Consider the following 22,140-nt stretch of genomic DNA (forward strand, 5'->3'; position numbering starts at 1 on the left):
AGAAAAAAAATATACAGGGCCACTCACATTTCATTTTTTTCCACTTCTGTGCTTTGCCATTGTCCAATTTTTTTCCCACCAACTTCTTTGTCTAATTTATAAAACTGAAGTAAATGAGTGAATCCCAGGTCTAACTCCTTAGTAACATTTGCATGGCATAGTTCTGTGGGAGACACTATGTATCACATGTGCAATCTTAGAGCCCAATTTAAACCCAAATTATAAATCCATGGGATCAAACATGATCACAGCCCTCCTTCCTTAAGAATTTCATACTCTGCACTGGACAGACATCCAAGAGGAGGGAACAGGCAGTAAGGGATGACAGCAAAACTGACTACCACCAAGGAGCAAAGCAAACTCAATTTATTTTCCTCTCTAGATTCAGTGCTCATATTTACTGAGATTAGTCACTACAATAATTGAACAAAAAAACAAATCACCACCCAACACAAGTAATGCACAACAAAAGACAGAGAAAACCAGTGGTATCTATTTAATTTTAACATAAATGCAAATTACACAATTTCTTGATACTGATTTGCAAGATAAGGAGACATGGAAGTGAATGCTATTACTTGCTCTCAACAAACATCTAGAGACAGTATCCAAGCAACTCCCATTTTAATTGAATCGAATCCTCTTCATGAATTGAGAGGCACAACACTGAAGCCAGGCTGCCAGAACTTCCTTTTGCAATGAAAGCCAAGAACATTGGGTTTTCAGAACCAGGCTTTTGGACCAGCTCCATCTACTTTTGAAGCACATCCACTGTAGAAGAGTCCATGTGTGTATCTGTTGCTGTCTTCTTCCCAAACACTGACTCACTTCAAATTACAAACCTTGTTTTGTACAGGCTCAGAACTAGGATAATATTGTCATAAGTGCAAGTTTCTATAGTTCTTGAGTTACAGAACATCAATGGCTGTCACATTTGTCTCAGGCTAATGGAATTCTCTATAGACAAATTAACAGGCTAAGCCAACTCTTACATTTCTGAACACTTCAGAAATCACAAAGAAAAAAAAACATGCAATAATAGAAGGGTAATTTGCTACCATTAAAAATACCAAAGCTTACAGAGAAATTTCTGTTCTTGTTTCTGCTGATACAAACAAGATCAATGGAGTTAGTCTTCTATTCACACAAACACATGCTTTAGCCCTATTCACTTACTGGTCTGATAACACTTCCCAGCTAAAACTCTGCAAATTACAAACTCTGCCACTGACTACTTTTTTCCAACCATTTTATACCAGGCTTATAATTTGAGTATTCTTTGTCACAACTGCCCTGTACTCATTAACCTCTCCTATACTTATTTACACACCATCAAGGGCTTCAACACTGCTTCTGAACCTCCTTCCTGTTGCTCCACTGTGTTCTACTGACATCAACATAGAGTAACCACATTATCTAATCCTTCCACAGAGCAAAGGAACACTTAATAGCCTGCATGAAATAATACATAAATAGAAATAAAATTTCATGAGGCACAACTCTAGCTTGAGAGAAGAATTTGTTTCTGGGGCAACAGCCACGTTTCAGCAGATGCTCAATCTTTTGTAACAGCACAAAACTGGAACATCACTGGGTTCCTCCACCAAGAAATGACCATGGAAATTCCTGCCCCAGCAAATATGCACTGGGATAAAAGAACAATTAACAACTGATCAAGGGTACAGCCAAGCTGAAAATATTTGCCTGTATAGTTTTAAGTTTATCCTGCTATAACCAATTCCCACAGTTCCAACCTTCAAGAAGCTTAGAAAAACTTACAAACACCATAGGTTACAAACAAACAAAAAAATCTCCCCACAAATTATAGATAAATGTCAAGTCAAAACACATCTTCAGTGCTCACATTTTGCATAACTCCTTGCAACATGAAAGTGTCAATATCCCACCCAGAAATATACTGAGAGGTATTGAGTATCATTTCCTCCCAGTTAAAACGCACATAGTATTAGCTCTGAGGTTTTGCACTCCACTTCTTTCTGAGCCAGGCCTTTTACAAAGCCAGACAGAAATGTGGTTGTGTGGAGGCATCATTATTTATATCAACTCCACTCTGGAGCGTGGTCTTAAATTAAAACATTGAGTCTGAGGGCAGGGCAGGACAGGGCGATTGTGGAGGGTGAAAATAAGGACGGTGACATCCAGATTCCAGTCTGAGTTGGAAGGGAAGAGCTGACCAAGAGTCAGAGGTGGGCTGTGTTTCCAGAAGAGACCATCAATGAACCTCTGAAACCCAGAGATGCATTTAAAGTAAATGCAGCTAAATACAATGCCAGTGACTATTCTCCAAACTGATGTATTTTACTCCAGTATGATCCACCTCTCTATAACCATGAAATCTACCCACAGACTTCTGCTACATCAATAATTAGGAAGGAAAGGCATTCATTCCAGAATTATACCAAAATACATAAAAATACCCTTTTAGTATCACTGCAAACATCTAATACTTGCCATCACATGAGATATATTCATGAGTAATACTGCAGGCATTTAACACTTGCCATAAGAAAGCTACAGAAATTAGTCTAATTAGATGATAGTTTAATTTTCATTTTTGAATGTATTAGAAGGGCTACATTCAGACAGGATTGGTGCCTTTCTGGTCAACAAAATATCCAAGGGAACTAAGTGCAAACAATTTTCTTGGCCTCGTTGGCACTGTAGACTTCTCTCTTCAGTTACCAGCTGACCAGGACTCATAAACAAATTTTGCTGCTACTGCATCTTCAATTGCCATCCCTGAAAAGGAATCAAAGTCATCTTCAGACAACTCTTCACCCATACAAAGTAATTTAGCTCCAGAAGGGAACAAGAGGACTCAGAAATTATCTGACTTGACAGGAAGAGAAATCATTGCCCATCCCAAACACCTACAGTCTCACATTCAAACTTTACAGCTGTCATGTAACTGTTAGGTGTGCTATATGAAGTTAATATAATAGCATAAATCTAGTTTTCAGTGTTCATATCACATCTTGACCCTTTTGGACATGTCATGCAGCTCAGAGCATGGTAATCCGTTATCATTCCCACTCTTTCCCCAAACAACTCCAATATCACCGCACACTGTCACATTATTTCAGGTCAGACAGACTCCAGGGGCAGAACCCAGCAGGGCATTTGGGTTGGAGCTGTATTAATAACCACTGCAGTCATGTATTGAACAACTGTGAAATGAAAAATGTATTTCATCCTATTGTTTGTTTGCTTTCCTATCACTTTTCATTACATCAGTCCTACTAGGTAAATAAAATGGGAAATAAGAAAGGGAAATGCAAATCACACCCTAGTTCCTGTGGACAGTGCCTTGCCACAACAGTTTTGAAGATGATCAGCAGCTTTCCCACGCATGGGGGACCTAATAAATAACAAGGCATTGTTTTCTGTCAGACTTGTACACAGGAAGGGTTGTTCTTACCCAGTGATTTAAACACTGTTGTTTTCTCAGGCAGGGCTGGTTTTGTACCCTTCACTATTTCTCCCAGCTCAGCAAAAATCTCAGCCTGTGAAACAAATACATATTTATACAAAAACAGCATATGTATGGATATATTAAAAGAAAACCTTTTTTTGCCTGAGTGATTTCAAAAGAAACAGCTCCTCCTGTTCTGCTATCCCAGAACTGATTCCTAATTGAAGCAGATCAATAATCAGATAAATAATACAGAAACTGAACAAAAACCACAGAAAAGTAGAATGGTTTTCAGAGCAGACAGGTGTCAGACTTGCCTCAGCAGGATTAATTTTTTTTTTTTTTTTTTTACAGTGGATACCTTGTAACATCCAACAAAACACAGGACATTCCATACACCTTACCATACGTAGAGCTCCTGAGTTAAAATGTGAGAAGTGGAAATGGTATTTGCTCTGTGAGAACATTCAAAGAGGGAAAAAAACCCAAAGCTTTAAGTCCCTGCCACCACATTTCTGCAGATTGCTGTGTGCTTGGCTTCTGTTGTCCATTTCCTAGAGGCTTGATGTGTGCCAGTCACACAAAAATCTTATGGGAAGAAAGACACAGGCTTTAATCAGTAGATTTGCAAGCATTTAATATAACTGCCTAATGTTACAGGAAATGTGGGTCTTTCAAAAAAAAGCCACACACTGTCAAGGTACACAAAGTCCAATGGTGAAAACAGGGTTGATACAGAGGTTGCATGGTTTTGATATAGACATGTAGTAGTCTCAGTCTGAAACCAGTTTATTTTTCAGTCTGTGCCTGGGAATGCAGTTATATTTGATGCTCTAGGAAGTTTCAGTGCAGCATGTGTTCAGCACTAACTCATTTCAAACACAGGCCAATTGCCACAAAAAGGAAGTCCATAATGAAGGTCTTACCTCTGATAATATCACATCTCCTGATTCTGTAAGGGCAGCTTCTCTGGAATCCACAATCAGAACAGAATTCTTCATCAGTTCATCATCCAGTTCCCTCCAGTCTGGTCTGCTTGCTCCAACAGCTAAGACAATGAAACTGATTGAACTTGGGAGGAATGTTTAAAAGGAACTCAAACCACATTTTGTGCAAAAGACATGTATGAAGTAAAAGTGGATATTATTAGGGAAATGTAATACACAGAGTTAAGTAACATCTCAAACAGCTCCTCTAAAACATTCAGGATTTGACTTGTTAGCAGAAAAACCTTCTCAGCAGACTCTGGGTAGCTGAGGCATAAGAAATTCAACTCCCCTCATCTGTTATCTCTTGTACACTTGTCTTTCATCAGATCATTACCAAATACCCTGAATTTTATAGTCCTTTTATTTGATTCAGACTGTGTTTGTTATATGCCTGTGGAAAAAAAGATTTGAAGAATCCCTCAATTATGCAGAAGAGATGAGAACCAAAGTATGTCACAACAAAGACTTGCTCATGCAGAGAGTTCAATGTTACTAATTAGGATTTTAAAACATATAGCTCTCTATTATTTCTTTTTAACCTTATGAGAAGTACAAATTGAGCAGATTATGGATTTTCACTTATCTGGAGAAACTGAAAACACATCAAGAAGCTTGGCTTTAAACACAACAAGAAAACTATCAGCTAACAAAACACCAAAAATCAAAACCAGTTATATTATACTAATTTTTTGTAAGTGTCCAACTATTATGGAATAAATTCCATGTTGCCTGAATGCCTCTTCAAGCAGCACAAATGCCTCAATAGAGGAAAAAAAGGCAGAGTCTTTATGTCGCCTCAGTGCCTGTAGACCTTAATTGATTTTGGTTGTACTTCTGGCTTCCATGCCATGACACAACACAGACAACAACCTTCAATGACAAAGGGCTAAATTGAGTTTGAAAAATTGGTAGGATGCTGCCTGTGTGGGACCAATCTTTAAATGGTTCTCTTTGACAAGTCTCTTGTCTTATTGCCATGCCATCCGGAAAGTGCACAAGGTCATCTGAACCAAACCCACCAGGAATAAAACAAACAAATGTGGGTATGTCCAGAGACTCCAGACAATAGGGTGGCAACATCATTACAAGGCAGGCAAAGAAAAAAAAGAAAAAAAAAGAAAAGAAAAAAAAAAGCAGCCTCCTAACTCTCAACATAATTTGAGGTCAAGTTATGAAGTTCTTATCTCAGCTATTGTGTATTTTTAACTCAAGTTTAAAAAAAAATAAATTTAAAACAGTGATTAGCCCAAAAAAGAGCAAAAAAAATTGGGTGAAGAAAAGATTGGAATGATTCCCTGGTAGTTGGCATGAGCAGGAATCCCTTTGGAAATAACATGCTTGCATGGATTAAAGAGGAGAGCAAGGTGAGCATCATGTGACAACATAGTGTCAAAGTTGATGCATCACTACATAAAAAAAAGAATATGCAGGAGTTCTGGCTCCAGGCAGCCAGGGCTGGGAAAAGTATTCATCACTAAAAGGGGAAAGTCAAAATGGAAAGCACACTAATTCTGAGAAGCACAGCTTCCAACAGTTTTGATGTTAAACAATTCGATCATAAAAGTACTCTTTAAACGAGAACAAAGCATACCATTGATGTGGGCACCTGCTTTTACCCAGGCTCCAAACAAAATTGGAGTTGTTGCCATGGTGACTGTTATAATCACATCAGCCCCAGTAACTGCCTCCTGAGCAGAGGAGCAGACCTGCACTGGACCTGTCACTGAATTAGCAAACTTCACTGCTTTCTCTTTGGTGCGATTCCATATCCTGACCTTCAAAGAAAAACAAACAAAAACAACCAACAAGCCAAAACAGATTAGCTTGGAGAATTTCTCCTTGCCAGAACAACAATCTCAGTTTTCAGTAGATAAAAATATCCTTAAAGTGGGGGGGGGGGGGTTTCCCCCTTTAATGTTCTCATCATACAAGACTGAATGACCTGTATGTGCACCTACATTTGAGCAACTGTTTTGTGATGCTGGAACAACAGCTCCTTGTAGAGCTGTGTTTATAAAATACAAATGTGACAATAAATACATTTAAGGGAAAGCTTACCCAATTATGGCATAAACAGTGGGATTTTCTCAGACAGAAAAAAAAAAATACTTTTATCCCCCTTTTTTTTTTTTTTTAAGATCAACACTTAATCAAGAAATTCTACAGCTGTTCAGAGTATTCTTGGGTTCTGTAGAAACAGAATCAAAATAGGATTAATCCTGTAACTTCTGTGGTGAGCTGACCATGGCTGGACATCAGGTACACGCCAAGCCACTATATCACTCCCCTCCTCAGCAGGATGGGGAGAGGAGATGGAAAAGACTCACAGGTCAGGATAAAAGCAGTTTAATAAAGCTAAAGTGGAAGCAAACAAAACCAGATTTACTCTCTGCTTCCCATCAGCAGGTGATATCCAGCCACTTCCCAGGAAGTAGAACCTCAGTACATAGTGGTTGTTGTCCAGAAGACAAACATAATAATAACAACAGCCTCCATCTCCCTTCTCTTATCTTTTACTGCTGAGCAGACTCACATAGTATGGAATATCCCTTTGGCCAGTTTGGGTCAGCTATCCTACTTATGTTTCTTCCCAAGCACTACTCAGCAGAAGCTAAAACACTGTTGTGTTAGCTACTACCAGTACCAAGCACAGCACTGAGAGCTGCTAGAGGGAAAATTAACTTCATCTTAGGCAGAACAATACAGCTTCATGGGCTGGACTTTACTTATAAGAGCACCTGAAATCAAGAAAAACAATAAATATATCCTGTTAGGATGTGTCCATTACCTCTTTAAATGTGAACAGCTCTGTGAAGATATCATAATGGCTATATGCTTGAACACCAGCTCCCAAAATGCACAGCACTTCAGCAGAAGCTGGCATTAACAACTAAACAGTAGCAAATGGAAAAGAACAACATGTAAGGATAATATATTAACAGATATGACAAAGAGATATCAAAAAAACTACAAGAGAAGGCAGTAACCTTAGTCCTTTTAAACAAAAGATGTTATTATGCAAAAGCTAATTTTGATTCACATAAACCAGTATTAAATTACCATTATATAGTCAGAATTGTCTTAAAAAAAAAAAAAAAACTAGTGGCAACAGCACCAAAGTATTCCTTGGCTTAATTCCAGCTTTGAATTGTCTGATTCTTGAATTCAGACTTAACATGCATCAGCATGAGCCAACGTAACTTCTTGGACCTCAGCACACTCCACTCTTAGTATAATGCTTTACACCTATGTGACTAATTAAGAGTTGACATCTTGCACTGGCTATAAATAGGGCTCAGGATACTGAAAACTACCAGAACTGAAAGTGGTAGCTGCATGGGGAAACTGGTCCTGGTAGCCCCATGCTAAATGTGGTTTTTTGATGTTTTGTTCGTCTTGGTTGGAGTTTTCTGTTGGTTGGCTGGGGTTTTGTTTGGTTAGTTTGGATTTTTTTTTCGTTGTTGTTGTTGTTAGGGTTTTTTTGGTGGTGGTGTTTTTTTTTTTAAGTCATACCCCAAGCATGTGTTTGCATTACAAGAGCCATACTATGTATGCATCCATCACTGTAGAAATAGGGATGGTTCTGAAGAGCAAATTTTCAGTTCTGCAGTTGTTTTTGGTTTTCTGGTTTAGTTCTTGTCTGTGATTCACAACTACTTGGCAAAGAGGGCTGCTGGAGTCCAGCCCCAAGCTACCCTTCTGTCTTGTTTATGCATTTGTGGTAGCTGCTCACTTCTGTATAAAAAGCTTTATAATTGTCTAGGCTCTCCACACTTATTCTACTGCAAATAAATTGAAAAAAATCTCATTGATCCCATTTTTCAGCAGCAAGAACTCTTTGTTGCTTTCAAAGTCTCTGAAGCACTCATTTCAAAGGTTCCTTGCACAAAAGCATAGGTCTTTGAAAAGCAAATGCCATAAAGAGGACAAGATGACAACTATGAGCTAAACCCAAACACTTCTGAAATTTTCCCAAAACAACAAACAAAAGTGAAGGATCTAATCTTGAAATCCCTTCAGCAGCCAAGCTCTTCTAGGCCAGCACAGCCTTGACTGTGTAAAAACTGTCAGAATTGCCCAAGTATAGAATGGCTGAGATGAATGAGGTTCTATAAACTCATGTCCAAGGAATCCATTGTAAATTGTTCTGTCCCTTGCTTCAGGGGAAACCCTCAGGGACAAGGTTCTTCACTCCAATTTTGTGTCAATTTAGTTCTATTGCCATGGGCAGAGTCATGCTGGCATGAAGACTGCCACTAATGAAGTAGTGAGATCAGCCCCCATTATGATGTAAAGCTGGGTGAAAAATAGAAGTATTTTTCAGTTCCAGCATTCTTACTCCATTCTTTGAGGTGAAGACTAAAACCTGGGTGTGCAACAGACAATGGCTTGCCCTCTTCCCACTATTAGGAGCCCAACCAAATATAGTTCCAAAAAAAAAAAAATTAAAATCCAACAGATTTTAATTAAATACTGAACTGAAATGATGTAAAGCAACATACAACAAGATACACCTCACCTGTCTTCAGACACTGAAGTTTATGGCTGTAGTTGGGGACAGTCATCTGGATATCTTCCGGTGACAGAGAAACCGACAGACATCCTATCCTGGGCATCCCTTATCTGAAGTAGGCCCATAGTGCTCCCTGGAAACATATCTTTACTCCCCACCCCTTTCTCCAGGTCCCATGCAACCTACCTGCTCCGACACAACAGTAGAAAACTAGCATCTAAACAAACTGATCTTTACCACCACAGCTGTAAAGCAGCATGTTAGTAAAAACACAATAGAAAGGAACTGACAGAAGAGAGCTTGAATTCTTACAACAGTGTGCAGAACAAGCCACAAAACCAGCTCATTCCTTCTCCAAGCACACACAATATGTTAAAGCCACATATACACTCAAATCAGAAGTGTGATTTTAAGCGTTCCCTAAAAGTGCATGTTATCAAAAACCCAACTTAACGTTCTGTGTGATGGAAATTCACATGAATTGACAGACATTTACATCATTCCCTCTATTCATTTTATAGATGACACCACTAATTGGTCCCAGTACAGGAACCAGAAGGCATACCTTGGTGGCAATTGCAGAAACTGCAGCAGTTCGCTTTGCTGTAATGACACTGCCATCTAGGAGCTTTAAAAAAATAGAAGTTCAAACAGTCTGAAATGAACACTGAAAAACATCAGTAAGTACCAAACCTTTTCATTCAATCTGTGAATTATGTGGTACTACAGGGCACAGACAGAAACAAACGTTGGGAATTACCATTAAAGCAACCATGTAAAATCACATTTAAACTGAACAGATTGTCTGTTCCAGTTCTTCCAAGTCATTCCACCTGGACTGTGGGAGTAAAAACTGGTGAGCCACCCCTAACTCACACAGCTCTTCATGCACTGCACTTCCCTGGCAGGGAACAGATGTGTGTAACTGCAATACTCTGCTCTCAGGAGACACCAGGGAGCACTGCAAGCCAGCCCTGGCAGAGTCCTGCACTCTCTTGGTCCACACAAAAGGATGCCAGGGAACCATGAAATTTCTTTAATGAGTATCACAGACTGTGGGGCACTCCTGCCTCCATCTGTATTAGCAACTATGTACAAATGAGTTAAGGAGGTTAAAAAACTGTTTTCTGTTACAGCTTAGCAATAGAAGTTCAATATAGTTTTCTTGGTCAGTTTTGGCCCTTTAATATTACAACAGTGCGATGAAGAGAGTCACTATTATTTTAAAATCTTTAAATTCTTTAAACAAACAAATCAGACTGAATGCTATTCCCTGTTATATCAATTGCAAATCTCTTTAGATTTAACTCAAGATGGCTCAACTTTATTTATTTAGCAAAGAGTGGGTTTTTTCCTTTAAAATATAAGGCAAACTTTCCTGATCTCTTCCAGTTACCCTGTCAGCCAACAGACTCCCTTTACTGCCACACAAGTGGCAGTCAACACGTATGAAAGTTAGGAGGCTTCAGGCCAAATCCTCATTTGGCACATTTTCAGTGATGATGCAGGTAAACAGACCGATTTACACCAGCACCAGCTAAGAGTCAGAAGGCAGAACTGCCAGAGCATAACAGAGGAGAATGCAGCAGAAGCTTGCATAAAACTCACAGCTTTTAAAGAGCCATTTCTGGGGTCAAATAAGAGGACGGTCGCTTGATGAGAAGGGACAGAGGAATCCTTCTTGTGTTCATAAAAGGTCACCAATTTGGTTGTCAGAGCATCATCTACAGCGCTGTAGGCAGGCATGACTCCTAGGTACCTTGTAAGAGAATCACTTACATTACTGACGTACCTTCAACACGGCAGCCTACGGCCACTGGAGTGGTTAATATCAAACGGCCACTGACCAGTTAACCAGAAACACAGTAACAATGACGCTTTGATGCTCTAATTTCTCCGCCGCAGGCCCGGCCCCTCGTTACCGCTACCCCCGTTCCAGGCTGCGGAGGGGCCGCACCTTCTCCCACCGGCAACATTCCCCTGCTGCCCAACGGCTCGTTCCGGCCGCCCCCTCGCAGCACCCACCCCGCCCCCGGGAAGACAGCCCCGCTGCCCTCCCGCCTCACCCGCCGTGCCGAGGCACCGGCACCACGGTGCGCACGGGTTGCACAACGCCTCCCGCCGCGCCGGCCGAGAAATTGGCCAGGGCAGCCTCCAGCGCCGGAACCAGGAGGCTGGCACGGTGCAGGTGCTTCTCCACCTCCTCAGCGCCGATAAACACAGGCGGAGTGGAGCACATAGCGATCACCACAGAAACCAGACAGTGCTGCACACCAGCTACGAGTCGGCCGCCCTGCGCTGTCGCTAAGTAGTCGGCGGCAGCCCCCGCCTCTCGTCCCGGCACCGCCCCGTGGCCCACCCTGCACCCGCGCTGCCAGCCGCCGGAGTCCCAGCTCCGCCTCAGGGGCACAGTGGACACCCCCATCCCCGCCAGAATCGCTAAGGGCTGCGCAGAGACTCCAAGCGAGCTCCGACACTCCGGGAACGACCGTGCCCCGTCAGGCACCGTTGCGGGGGAAGGTGGCTGTGAACGCCAGGAAGTTGAGCTGTTGTAATTTATTGACGGTTCGCCACAGGGCGAAGGCATCACCGAGACTCCCGCACCCGGAGGGGCAGCACAGACCCCAGCACCGGGAGGTGGCGGCAGTCTCCGCATGCGCGCAGCTGCCTGGAAACCCGCGAGGTGTCGCTCTGCTTTCCAGGCGTGAGCCTAAGCAGGAGCAGTAGAGCTTGGGCGTGCGCTCACTAGACAGTCCAAGCGGCGCAGGGCGTGCCGGGAACGTAGTCTTCCTCCAGCATAGCCATCTTGTTCTCCTCGCCAGGGCCGAGCTGAGGGGCGCGGAAGGATGAAGGGATTCCCGGTGGTCGCGCGTTCCCTCTCGGTGAGGGCGACTTGAATGCTTTGTGCGCGGTGGGGGAGATGCATAGACGGCGATGACAACGATTTTCCGAGTCTTGAGAGCTGTGGGCAGGCCTGACCCCAATCAGTCCCGGGATTACGAGCCGTCCCGGTGGGCAGCGGGTGGGCGACCGATGGATCTGCTTTCGAGCCTGTGGGTCTGCTAGTGAGGGGCGTGGGTGAGGGCCAGGACCGGGGGTTGAGCCGGCCGGGCGGGTGGGGTAGCGGCGCTGAAGGTCAGACGGGCCGCGGGCCGGGCCCGGGGCGGCCTGCGCGAAGCTCCACGGCTGGGAGCTTCTGCCGAAGTGTGGGACTCCCCGGCGGCTCACCCGGGGTCTCTTGGGAGCAGCCGAAGAGGCAGAGCCGGCCGCGTGGCCGGAGGGAGAGGAAGAGCGGTCCCTGAAGGGATTCTTTCTCACTGGGGAAGCTTCAGCTGCTTGTGGGAAGGAGGTGCCCTTGGCAAGTGAGGCTTGGGTTGTCCCGGAGACGTGGAGCGGGCCGAGGGCTTGTTCTGCTGCGAAAGATCTTATGTTAGATCTCTACTGCAAATACTGTCTTGAGTAGCATGGCAAATTACTTCTGAGTGACAGTGTGTTCATGAGCCAATTTTAGATATGCACGACTAATTAATAAATAAGTAGACTTAGTGGTTAGAATTAAGTGTCAAATTAGTGGTGGGGAAAGAAAGTCTTTCCTAGACTCAAAATATATGTTTAGTGTTTGAGCAATAAAAATAACAATATGGAACAGAGTCTGTGGCAAAGCAAGGGGAATTACATCACTGGTATCCCTAGAGCTGAGTGTAGCAGTGCTTCTGTCACTCAGTTTTTTACTTTTTACATTAGGATTTAAAAAAAAATAAAAGTAATAAATACACTTATTTTACAAGTAAAAGAAACATCCAAAAAGAGTGGAAGGGAATAGCATTTGGGATTCAGAATTGGTAGTCTTGTCAGCTACTGAAGGGAAGGCTCATGTGATGTTCACCTTTTCAGCTGGAGGCCTGCTTCTAGTTATTACTCTGCAGTTTGGTTGTTTGCATAGGTGCCATCTTCATGTGCAGCAGTCAGTATAGATAGGTGTTCTAAGAGATGACTCTTCAGGAGTTGAACTGCCTACACCTGATAAATCGTAAAGTTCTCTCCAAAGCTGTGTTCTGCATATGTGGATTTCTGTAGTGGTTTGTTCAGTTAATTGCTATGCAGGGGTCCCTCAGACCATATAGTACCAGTAGAGATTCCAACTTTCTTCAAGTGATATTTTTTGAAGGTCCAGAGACCTCATATAAGTCATTGCACAGGTTCCAATGGCGATGTAAAAAAGAAGAATTACAAGGGAATAATATTTTTTTACTGTGAGGCTTGAAGTAATTTGTTGTATTTCCTACTCTAAACGTAGTTGCTTTCTCAGCTTGCAATGAAATGTGTGATGAACTAACGCAGGAAATCCATTCTCTTATGCTTTCTCCTGTAGAAGAGACTTTATTCACTTAAAGTAGCTCCTAAAGTTACACCCTCAGCAACTGCAGACCGAGTGAAATTATCCCCAGAGTCTGAGGATCTTGCGGTTGGTATCAATACTGGTATCTTTTTCTCTCTCCTTTTTATTTATTTTTTAAAACTCAATCAAAGCAGACCTGTGACAGTACTTCCATCAGATGACTAAACCAATTTTTTTCTTTTTAATACAGATCACAAAATTACCAAATGGCTTAGTTATTGCATCTCTGGAAAACTTTTCTCCAGCTTCAAGAATTGGTGTGTTTATCAAAGCAGGCAGCAGATACGAAACTGCAAGTAACTTGGGAACTGCTCACTTGCTTCGTCTTGCAGCTAATTTGGTAGGTATTTATGCTCTTTGTTAATACATTTGCAGTAGGTGAAGTGGTGGAGAATTTATGATTGCAAAAAGGAACTTTGAAGTAAAAAATGTCATTAAGAGAAATATGGAAGACAGGCAGTGATAATCTATTTAGAATTATCCTCTCCAATGGTGCCTTAAACTAGATAAATAAAAGATATGTCTTTGATATCAAAGTATGCACATAACTCATTTAAGCTGCAGTAAAAGCTCATTTGGGTAACTAATTCCAATTTTGTGTGTGTATGGAATATTTCTGAATAGTTTTTCTTGCTTCTGCCATCAAGAAGCAGTCAAACTCATTGATAGCAGGTCCTTAAACAGTTGCTATAAGGAATAGCTTGTGTAGGTACCACAGGATTGCCATATGGATGTTATACCTGAACAGCCTCTTCTGTTGCCACTGTTTCGTACAGAATGCTGGGCTAGATGTCCCATGGGCCTGCATTCCCCATGTTCCTGTTTATCTCAGTTGCTGTCCTGGCTCTAGCTGCAGATATAATCCCAAACTCTCAACAGCCAGGCTGTGAGAATTACAGCTACACAGCACAATTCACATGGCTTTGCTGTTTTACGGATTCTGTCCACATCAGTTTCAGGCAGGAAAACAATCAAACATCCCAGCTGCTTATTACCTCCTTCCCAGCTGCTGTCCGAAGTTACTTTTCCCAGACTGTAGTCAACCTAATAGTATGTGTAGGCATTCCTTGCTATGGCTTTGCCAAGCTTACTGATTCTAGGAATCCTGTTAAATGTTCAAGTAAACCTGGATCATTCTGTAATGGGACTGGGGAGCAAATATGTGACAGATTATGGTGGAAAATCAGAGAGGATGCTAGAAATTATTTGGAGTAGGGATGCATCAAGTTTGCTCACCTTTTCAAAGTAGCTCCTGTGTAAATAAATAAACAGATACTGTTTCAACTTTGCCTGGGCACTGAACAACCTCAGGCAAATCTCTTAAAACAGCTGGACTGTTAAGTTTAAGGTGGGTTTTGTTTTGTTTTGTTTTGTTTTGTTTTTTAATAGACTACTAAGGGAGCATCTTCTTTCCGTATTACTCGTGGCATTGAAGCTGTTGGGGCCAGCCTAAGGTTTGTAACCATATAAAAAAGTAATCTCTCTAGGTAAGATGCAGACAAGCTGACTAAAGGAAACTTAAAATGATAAGCACAACGGTATGATAAGCTCTATGTGGTAATGCTAGTTGGGTGGTGATTGTTGCCAATGAAATTCTTTTGTACTACTCACTCTTATAAGATTCAAGAGTGCACCTGTGATTTGGATTTTTAAAATGCCTTTCAGTTAACAAGATACAAATGATTACCTCCTTACCTCCTGTGTACCTTGAAGAAATATAATTTGTCCAGAAAGATTGATGTTCTGCCGGCCTTTTCAGGCTTCAACTTGAAGCTTCCTGAAGTCAGTAGATATTTTTTTTTTCCTCCAGCTTTTGTGAACAGATACCACTTTGTCAAACTGGAGTTTTGGAAACAATTCAAGACAGTAGTTGGCTTTTGTGATTTGAGAATTTAAAGCCTAGAAAACAAGCCTAAGAGAAACAGAAAAAGTTTAATAATCCAAAAAAGATATTTTATATAGAATTTGGTTAAAAGCAGTGTTTTAGATAACTTGAGACTATGCTTTTTTGTTACTGTTAATTGCAAATATGTTGAAAGAAATGTAAAAGACCCAACTGTTTTCTAACCAAAGAGAATAATCTAAATTGCATTGTTTAGTACTTACACACATTTGCTATTCAGCCTTACTTGTTTTAGCTTGAATTATCACAGTATCTTAAATTTTCATAGTCAAAACCCACTTGTTATTACTTGAATACTTAAGATAGCAGGTTTAGTTATGTCTCCTGCTCTGTGTTTATTATGGCTCCTTTAAACAGCCATCTCAAGCAGATTAAAGGTTAACTAGATATTTTGGTCAGTATCTTGCTGACACATTCAATGAATGGGGACTATGTTTAAAAAATTCTGTATTCTCTGCTGAAATGGATTTTGTCTTTTTTTTTCTCCTTTAGTGTGTACTCAACAAGAGAGAAAATGACATACTCTGTTGAATGCCTGCGTGACGATGTGTAGGTATCTAGAGATGCTGTAAACTGCATTACTGTATTCTTGACAGACTGCTCTGTAGTAGAGACCCATCATTTTACAGGGCAGCAGTAATAGAATCATTAAGGTTGGAAAAGTCCACTAAAATCAAGTCCAAACTGTCTGCCTGACACTGAGTGCCATGTCTACATGTTTTTTTGAACACCTCCAGGGATGGTGATTCTACCTCCCTGGGCAGCCTGTTCCAATGCCCAACCATTCTTTCAGAAAAGAAATTTTTTCTAATATCCAACCTAAACCTCCCTCAGCACAACTTGAGGCCATTTCCTCTTGTCGTATTGCTAGGTACTTGGGAGAAGAGACCAACACCCACCTCACTACAACCTCCTTTCAGGTAGTTGTAGAGAGTGGTGGGAAGTAATACCTCACATTTTTCTAATAAGTCAATAAATTACTGTATTAATATTCATGCTCTGTATCATTGAGCACACAAATGCTAGAAGAATGAAGTTGAATTCTCAAAAGTTCTGTGCAGCAGTGCTAGTAACTGCTCCGGTTAGAGTGATAAATTTTGTTGTTAGTGTTGCTTGCAGATCAAATTTCTTTCAGTTTCAAAAGAAAGGCATGCTGCCTCTGTTGTGTTTGATGCCTTTAACTTTTTTTATCTAGTGATACAGTAATGGAGTACCTCCTTAATGTCACCACAGCACCGGAGTTCAGACCATGGGAAGTAACTGACCTTCAGCCACAATTGAAAGTTGACAAAGCAATTGCATTTCAGAACCCTCAAGTTGGTAAGGGTGTTTTCTGATCCACCACATTGGTTTCATGGGAGTTTCTTTAAAACACAAAACTTTTTTATTGAAATACAGTTTCTCTTTCACTTCATTTGCAGCTTTTCCTTGTTGATGGGTATGGTGTGTCTACTGTTACGGAACTTTTTTCTAATACGAATCTGAAAGACTTCTTGAATGTGTATGGTTATTTTAGTATAAAAGCAGCATGTATTTTTATGATATGAAAAGTAGATTCCAGGATTAGGTTTATACAGGTGCTTGGGGTTTTTGGGAGTTAAAAAAAAAAGGCAAAAATCTTCAGTCAAGGATCAAGCCTATTCCACTATATCTTGTGTTACTAAATTCTAGTCATCCAAGTTCACTCAGGTAGTTCTGCATACTAAACATCATTTTTACTACTCTGTGAAGTGTGCACACCTTCATAACCCAGTAAAGGTGACATCACAGCGTTAGGCTTTGGAAAATCTTCCTTTTGTCTTGGATTATTGCAGATCTGCTTTTGCAGATCTTGGGGTTCTTAATGTGGATGGCAGCTCTGTTTCACGGGGATAACATTTAGTTTCATAACCTTCACTGAAAATAGCTGTTATGTTAATCATTAGCACTGCAACTTTGTTCCTCACAGGAGTGCTGGAAAACCTGCATGCTGCAGCTTATAAGAATGCACTGGCAAACTCCTTATACTGTCCAAATTACAGAATTGGAAAAATTACTTCTGAGCAGGTGGGATTGTGTTGTGTTATAAAATCTGCTTCAGTTTCTTTATCAAGGACAGATGAGAGAAAATTAATTTAGTAACTATGCAGTCGATATTTACTGCCATATTGATGTCTGGTGTTAAAATAAATTATTCCCATACAGCTTTTAGTACTGGGTACAGAACTCAGGTTCACATTTGGAGGGGTGGTTAACATAGGTGGCTGTCAATGAAATGCAGGTGGTGTATAAAGGATTTTGTAGGGTCACTGAAGTATGTATAAAATGCTGTAGCGTAGATAGTTCCTTTGGAAGCATTGGAGTTTGCTGCATTAAGTATAAGGCTGAACAGTGGATGTCAGAAACACAGTAGCCATTTTTGTTCTTTATTCAAAATAGCCTAAACTGTGAATTTACTGTTGCAGCTTCATCATTTTGTACAGAACAATTTCACAAGTGCAAGAATGGCTCTTGTAGGAGTAGGTATGTATGCTCTTTGGTAGAGACTGCAACTCCTAAGGGAAACTGCTGTAGAGATTGGACTTCTTTGTAGAAGTAAAATGTTACACAGAAACGTTTTCAGTGAATGGTAGCTGCTCTAATTTTTCAGTGCCACTACATGGAGTAACTCTTGTGTTGCAGGTGTAAAGCACTCTGTGTTAAAGCAAGTGGCAGAGCACTTTCTAAATATCCGAAGTGGAGCTGGTATCTCAAGTGCAAAGGCTGTCTATCGAGGGGGTATGTATGTCTCTGCTCTCTGTCCCCAAGTACTGATTTTCTGTTTATTATCAATACAGAAATTCAAGGTTATAGCTGAAAAATGTATAGTTGTACCAAATGCTCTGTGTGGGAAGTGACAGTTCACAGGCAGCTCCTATCTAAATAAGCAGAGAATTATTCTGCACCATGGAAGGTTCTAGGATAAAACTGAACCTGAATTTCCAGCAGAGCTTTACCTGCAAAATCATTTATTCCATGAAGTGAAAAACAATCTGGCATATGGTTTCTATTGGCATTTTTTGAAGGATTGACTTAAGAGTAGATTAAGGACTGCCTAGAGGTGGTGACAGGCTTTGCTTTTAGGGAAGATCTCTTAGAATGTCATAAGGTACTTAGTTTTGTGCTTGCAAGAAAATTTTTAAATGTAAGAGATTTTTTTCAAATGACCTACAGTCTAGTAGCAGCTTCTTGCTGTCTTCCTGAGTGGATATGTAATAACTTCACACTCTGGCTTCTCTTCTGAAATGAACTCCTGTCTCCAAATGTTTATTTTCATACCTCTGAACCTATAGTAGTTCCTGACCAAATGCTGCATTGCCTTTTATTCTGTTTTATTTCTAGGTGAAATCAGGGAACAGAACGGTGATAGCCTTGTCCATGCTGCTATTGTAGCAGAAGGAGCTGCTGTTGGGAGTGCAGAAGCAAACGCATTCAGTGTTCTTCAGCATGTTTTAGGTGCTGGACCCCTTATCAAGAGGGGAAGCAATGTCACCAGCAAGTTGTCACAGGGAATCGCTAAAACAACTACACAGCCATTTGATGTAAGTTCAAAGGATTGCTGTACTCTAATGCTTTCAATGTCCTTTGAGAGGTTAGTACCTCCTGCTAAAATCTTAATTAGCTTTATTCTTGGACAAGTTAAAATATTTCAGAGAAGGCCCGCCAGTCTGGTATTTCCTTTGCACAGATGGAGTTTAGCTTCCTGAATTACAGCATTTTAGATTCTGATAGTAATTACTTTCCTATGCTTGGTGTTGAATTGTTCTGATACTTGAAACATTTGATGGTAATGTTTGTTTTGCAGGCTTCTGCATTTAATGTTAACTACTCTGATTCTGGGCTCTTTGGGTTTTATACCATATCCCAGGCTTCAAATGCAGGGGAGGTGAGTTGCTGATTAGAATTTAAGTATTAATAATGTAATCCTCAAACTAGTGTTTTGAATTGAGACACTGACCGAGTCATCTAGCAGAAGTCAGTTCACCTGGTTCTTGTATAAGAATGCTGTATGTTGACTTATGACTCAGCTGTGTAAGCTGGGAATGAGACTTGCTTTCTGGGAAGTACAAATACCTAAGACCAACTAGAGCTAGTAAAATAACTTGAATTGCTGACATGTGTTAAGCCTAAAGATATCATGGGGACGTGCTGACCCTTGAAGCTGGCAGAATTGGATATGCTTATGAAAAATGGTGACAAATTAATGTGGTGTTGCAATTTAAATCCACACTGGGTTTTGTGCCTCTCTTGGGCTGGGCATTTATTACTGTGTTTTCAGCTTTGTTATAAAGCTGTTCAGAATTGAGTTCAGGCAGACAATCCTAACACTGTCAGCTGCTCTGCCCTGAAATTTCTAAGATGTCAGATAATGGGAATAACATGTTGAAATTTAATGCAGGAAGTTTTCAATGATTTAATTTTCCTTAGGTCATTAAAGCTGCTTTGAACCAGATAAAGGCAGTTGCTCAAGGCAGCGTCACCGATGATGATGTCAAAAAGGCAAAGTAAGTGCATAAGGAAGTGTCTTGTGTGTTCAGAGAGAAGTCTGAGACTATTCTGTACAGCAGTGCTTAGCGTCGTCCTCTTGTGTCAGTGGGGAACTGCTCACTTCCCTGGGTTAAAACTGAAGCTCTCTTAATACTCTTTTTAAAAAAGCGGTGCTGATTCTCTGCTAGTGCTGTTTCGTAATGAGGACTTGTTAGGTAACTGTTAATGTTTTCTGAAAAGTGTTTCAGTGTTAAAAACTAGCAAGTAGCAACAGATGCTGTTGTGTTAATCATACTCTGTAATATTAAGATGTAGTTAAATTAGAATCCTAAATTGCATTATTTAGGTAATTCCCTTTACAGTCACACTGCAGCAATTCCCAAAACACTTAAATTAACCAATCGTCTCCATCTTCAGAGAACAGCAGTAATGAGGATATGCAAGTGTAAAGCACTGAATTAGTGATGTTACATCCCTCTGCTAGAAATACATGCCCTTAGGAATGTTTGAGATGGGGGAAATCACTATTACAGATGCAGTAACACCAACAAAGTGGCAGTTTCTAATTTATAGGGGGGTTATGTGTGTTAGTTGCTTGGTGCTTGATCTCCAGGTAGTGTTAAACTGCACTGTGCCTCTAAAACTGTAGTCTACAACATAACAATGTAGTACAGATTCACTCAGACAAACTGACAAATCAGTTTTTCTGATTCCTGGGGGTACTTAAAACTGTACTTAACCCAGAAACCTGAGAAATTTTCTGTGTAGAGGAGCTGATCATTCCAAGACAATAGGTGTTCAAGTACACTGTCAGTTTCATGCCTGGACTGTTTGTAATGCCTCTTTCCAAACTACAGAACCCTCCATACTTGAAAACCTTTTGAAATGGAGAGGAATCTTGAAAACTGAAAAAGCACCAAAAACTCATTTCACTTATGGGGAGATTGGGAAAGGTAGTAACAGGACTGTGCTGCTCACTCAACCTTAATTCTATGTTTGATGGCAGGAACCAGATGAAAGCCACCTATTTGATGTCAGTGGAGACTGCAGAAGGGTTACTGAATGAAATTGGCTCTGAGTCATTGTTTGCTGGCACACACACATCACCATCTGTTGTTGCTCAAAAAATCGACTCAGTAGCCACTGCTGATGTTGTGAATGTAAGTATGTGTCGGTGTCTACAGGTGCTCCTCAATCACTGTGTAAGGGGTGTTGTACAAAACTGGTGCTCATTTGTGTGTGTTTATAAACAAACATATGCTGTATTATTTTAAAAAGCAACTCCTTTACAAACACCCAGCTTTTGATGTCCTTATTTACTTTATTAACAGAAGACCCTTTTTAATCCAATAACACTGGAGGCTGGCTGGGAGTATATGAAATTCTCATCTACTTCACTTAAATTTACCAAAACTGCCAACTAGAAGTCATGGAAAACTTGATATTAGTTCCCATGCAGGCACTTCTGTGTCAAATCTTTTCTGGATTCCTGAATATAGAATATTTAGTGTGCTTAATAAATGATAAATCAATGATAAATTGATATAACTACATTTCTACTCCAAATTAACTTTTTGCTTATACTTGAAGGAAACTTCAAGTACATGGAGGAGGAGCTGGATTAGAAGCATTAAGTTGAGACAGCAAAAGAAAAGTTTTTACTTGATATACTATGGTAGTGTTGAGATTTGTTGGTTGTTCTGGTAACTTGAAGCTGCTATGAGCAGCCATTGTAGAAAAGATTTCCTTATATCCATCTTTCTGATTTATTTTCAGGCTGCAAAGAAGTTTGTCAGCGGGAAGAAATCAATGGCAGCTAGTGGAGACTTAGGAAATACTCCTTTTCTTGATGAGTTGTAAAAAAGATAATTGTAATGTGGATTCAAGATGGACCTATGTTCTAAATAAATTACTACTAACTTGTTATTTATGAATTCAGTTCTCTCAAAATTAATCTGAAGTAATTGTGGGCTTGAACTCAAATAAAGTGCTGAGTTCATACATTTTGTGTTGAGGTTTTTTTCACTGAAAATGGCATCTAAAATGCTGAAAAGTCTGCCTCTGTACACGGAAAGTAGAAGTATAGTGAGAAAATAAAGGGACTTCTAGTCAGTTAAAGAACAGAGATACCAGAATGGTCACTTAGGATTACAGAAAAATACTGTAATTGCCACTGGTTAGCCATATATTTTATGTTTAGGGAGAAGTTCTTTCTCCAACATCCTTGTATTAAGTACATGAAGAAACTTGGTTTCGAAGATGAATATATTTGACCACCTTGGAGCTTGCAACTGCTAATTGTCTGAGACTAACAGAGGTGCTGTTCCTTAATGTCTTCTCCATGAGCAGCTTTCATGGACGCCTTTTAGCAATGTCCTCCCTCCCCTCAAAGAGCTT

At 40.6% G+C, this 22,140-nt stretch overlaps 2 protein-coding genes across 2 annotated transcripts; one reads left to right on the forward strand and one right to left on the reverse strand.

Moving 5' to 3' along the window:
• Window positions 1-1,863: 1,863 nt before the first annotated feature.
• On the reverse strand, window positions 1,864-11,174 carry CRYM (crystallin mu). The gene is made up of 8 exons (XM_054390951.1): window positions 11,002-11,174; window positions 10,544-10,694; window positions 9,501-9,563; window positions 7,211-7,312; window positions 6,014-6,197; window positions 4,360-4,481; window positions 3,440-3,524; window positions 1,864-2,760 (listed from the first exon to the last, which is right to left on the reverse strand). Exons 1-8 carry the CDS (start codon window positions 11,172-11,174, stop codon window positions 2,696-2,698), a joined length of 945 nt encoding a protein of 314 aa, XP_054246926.1. The 3' UTR covers window positions 1,864-2,695.
• Window positions 11,175-11,725: 551 nt separating this feature from the next.
• LOC128974356 (cytochrome b-c1 complex subunit 2, mitochondrial) lies at window positions 11,726-21,730 on the forward strand. The gene is made up of 14 exons (XM_054390937.1): window positions 11,726-11,817; window positions 13,308-13,400; window positions 13,525-13,674; window positions 14,724-14,788; window positions 15,730-15,786; window positions 16,433-16,557; window positions 17,186-17,283; window positions 17,682-17,739; window positions 17,899-17,994; window positions 18,598-18,797; window positions 19,061-19,141; window positions 19,684-19,760; window positions 20,750-20,903; window positions 21,520-21,730. The coding sequence occupies exons 1-14, from the start codon at window positions 11,782-11,784 to the stop codon at window positions 21,601-21,603; spliced, it is 1,374 nt and encodes a 457-aa protein (XP_054246912.1). The 5' UTR covers window positions 11,726-11,781; the 3' UTR covers window positions 21,604-21,730.
• The last annotated feature ends 410 nt before the right edge of the window (window positions 21,731-22,140 follow it).

This window comes from Indicator indicator, chromosome 22 (assembly GCF_027791375.1).
Source record: "Indicator indicator isolate 239-I01 chromosome 22, UM_Iind_1.1, whole genome shotgun sequence".
NCBI classification, from domain to species: domain Eukaryota; kingdom Metazoa; phylum Chordata; class Aves; order Piciformes; family Indicatoridae; genus Indicator; species Indicator indicator.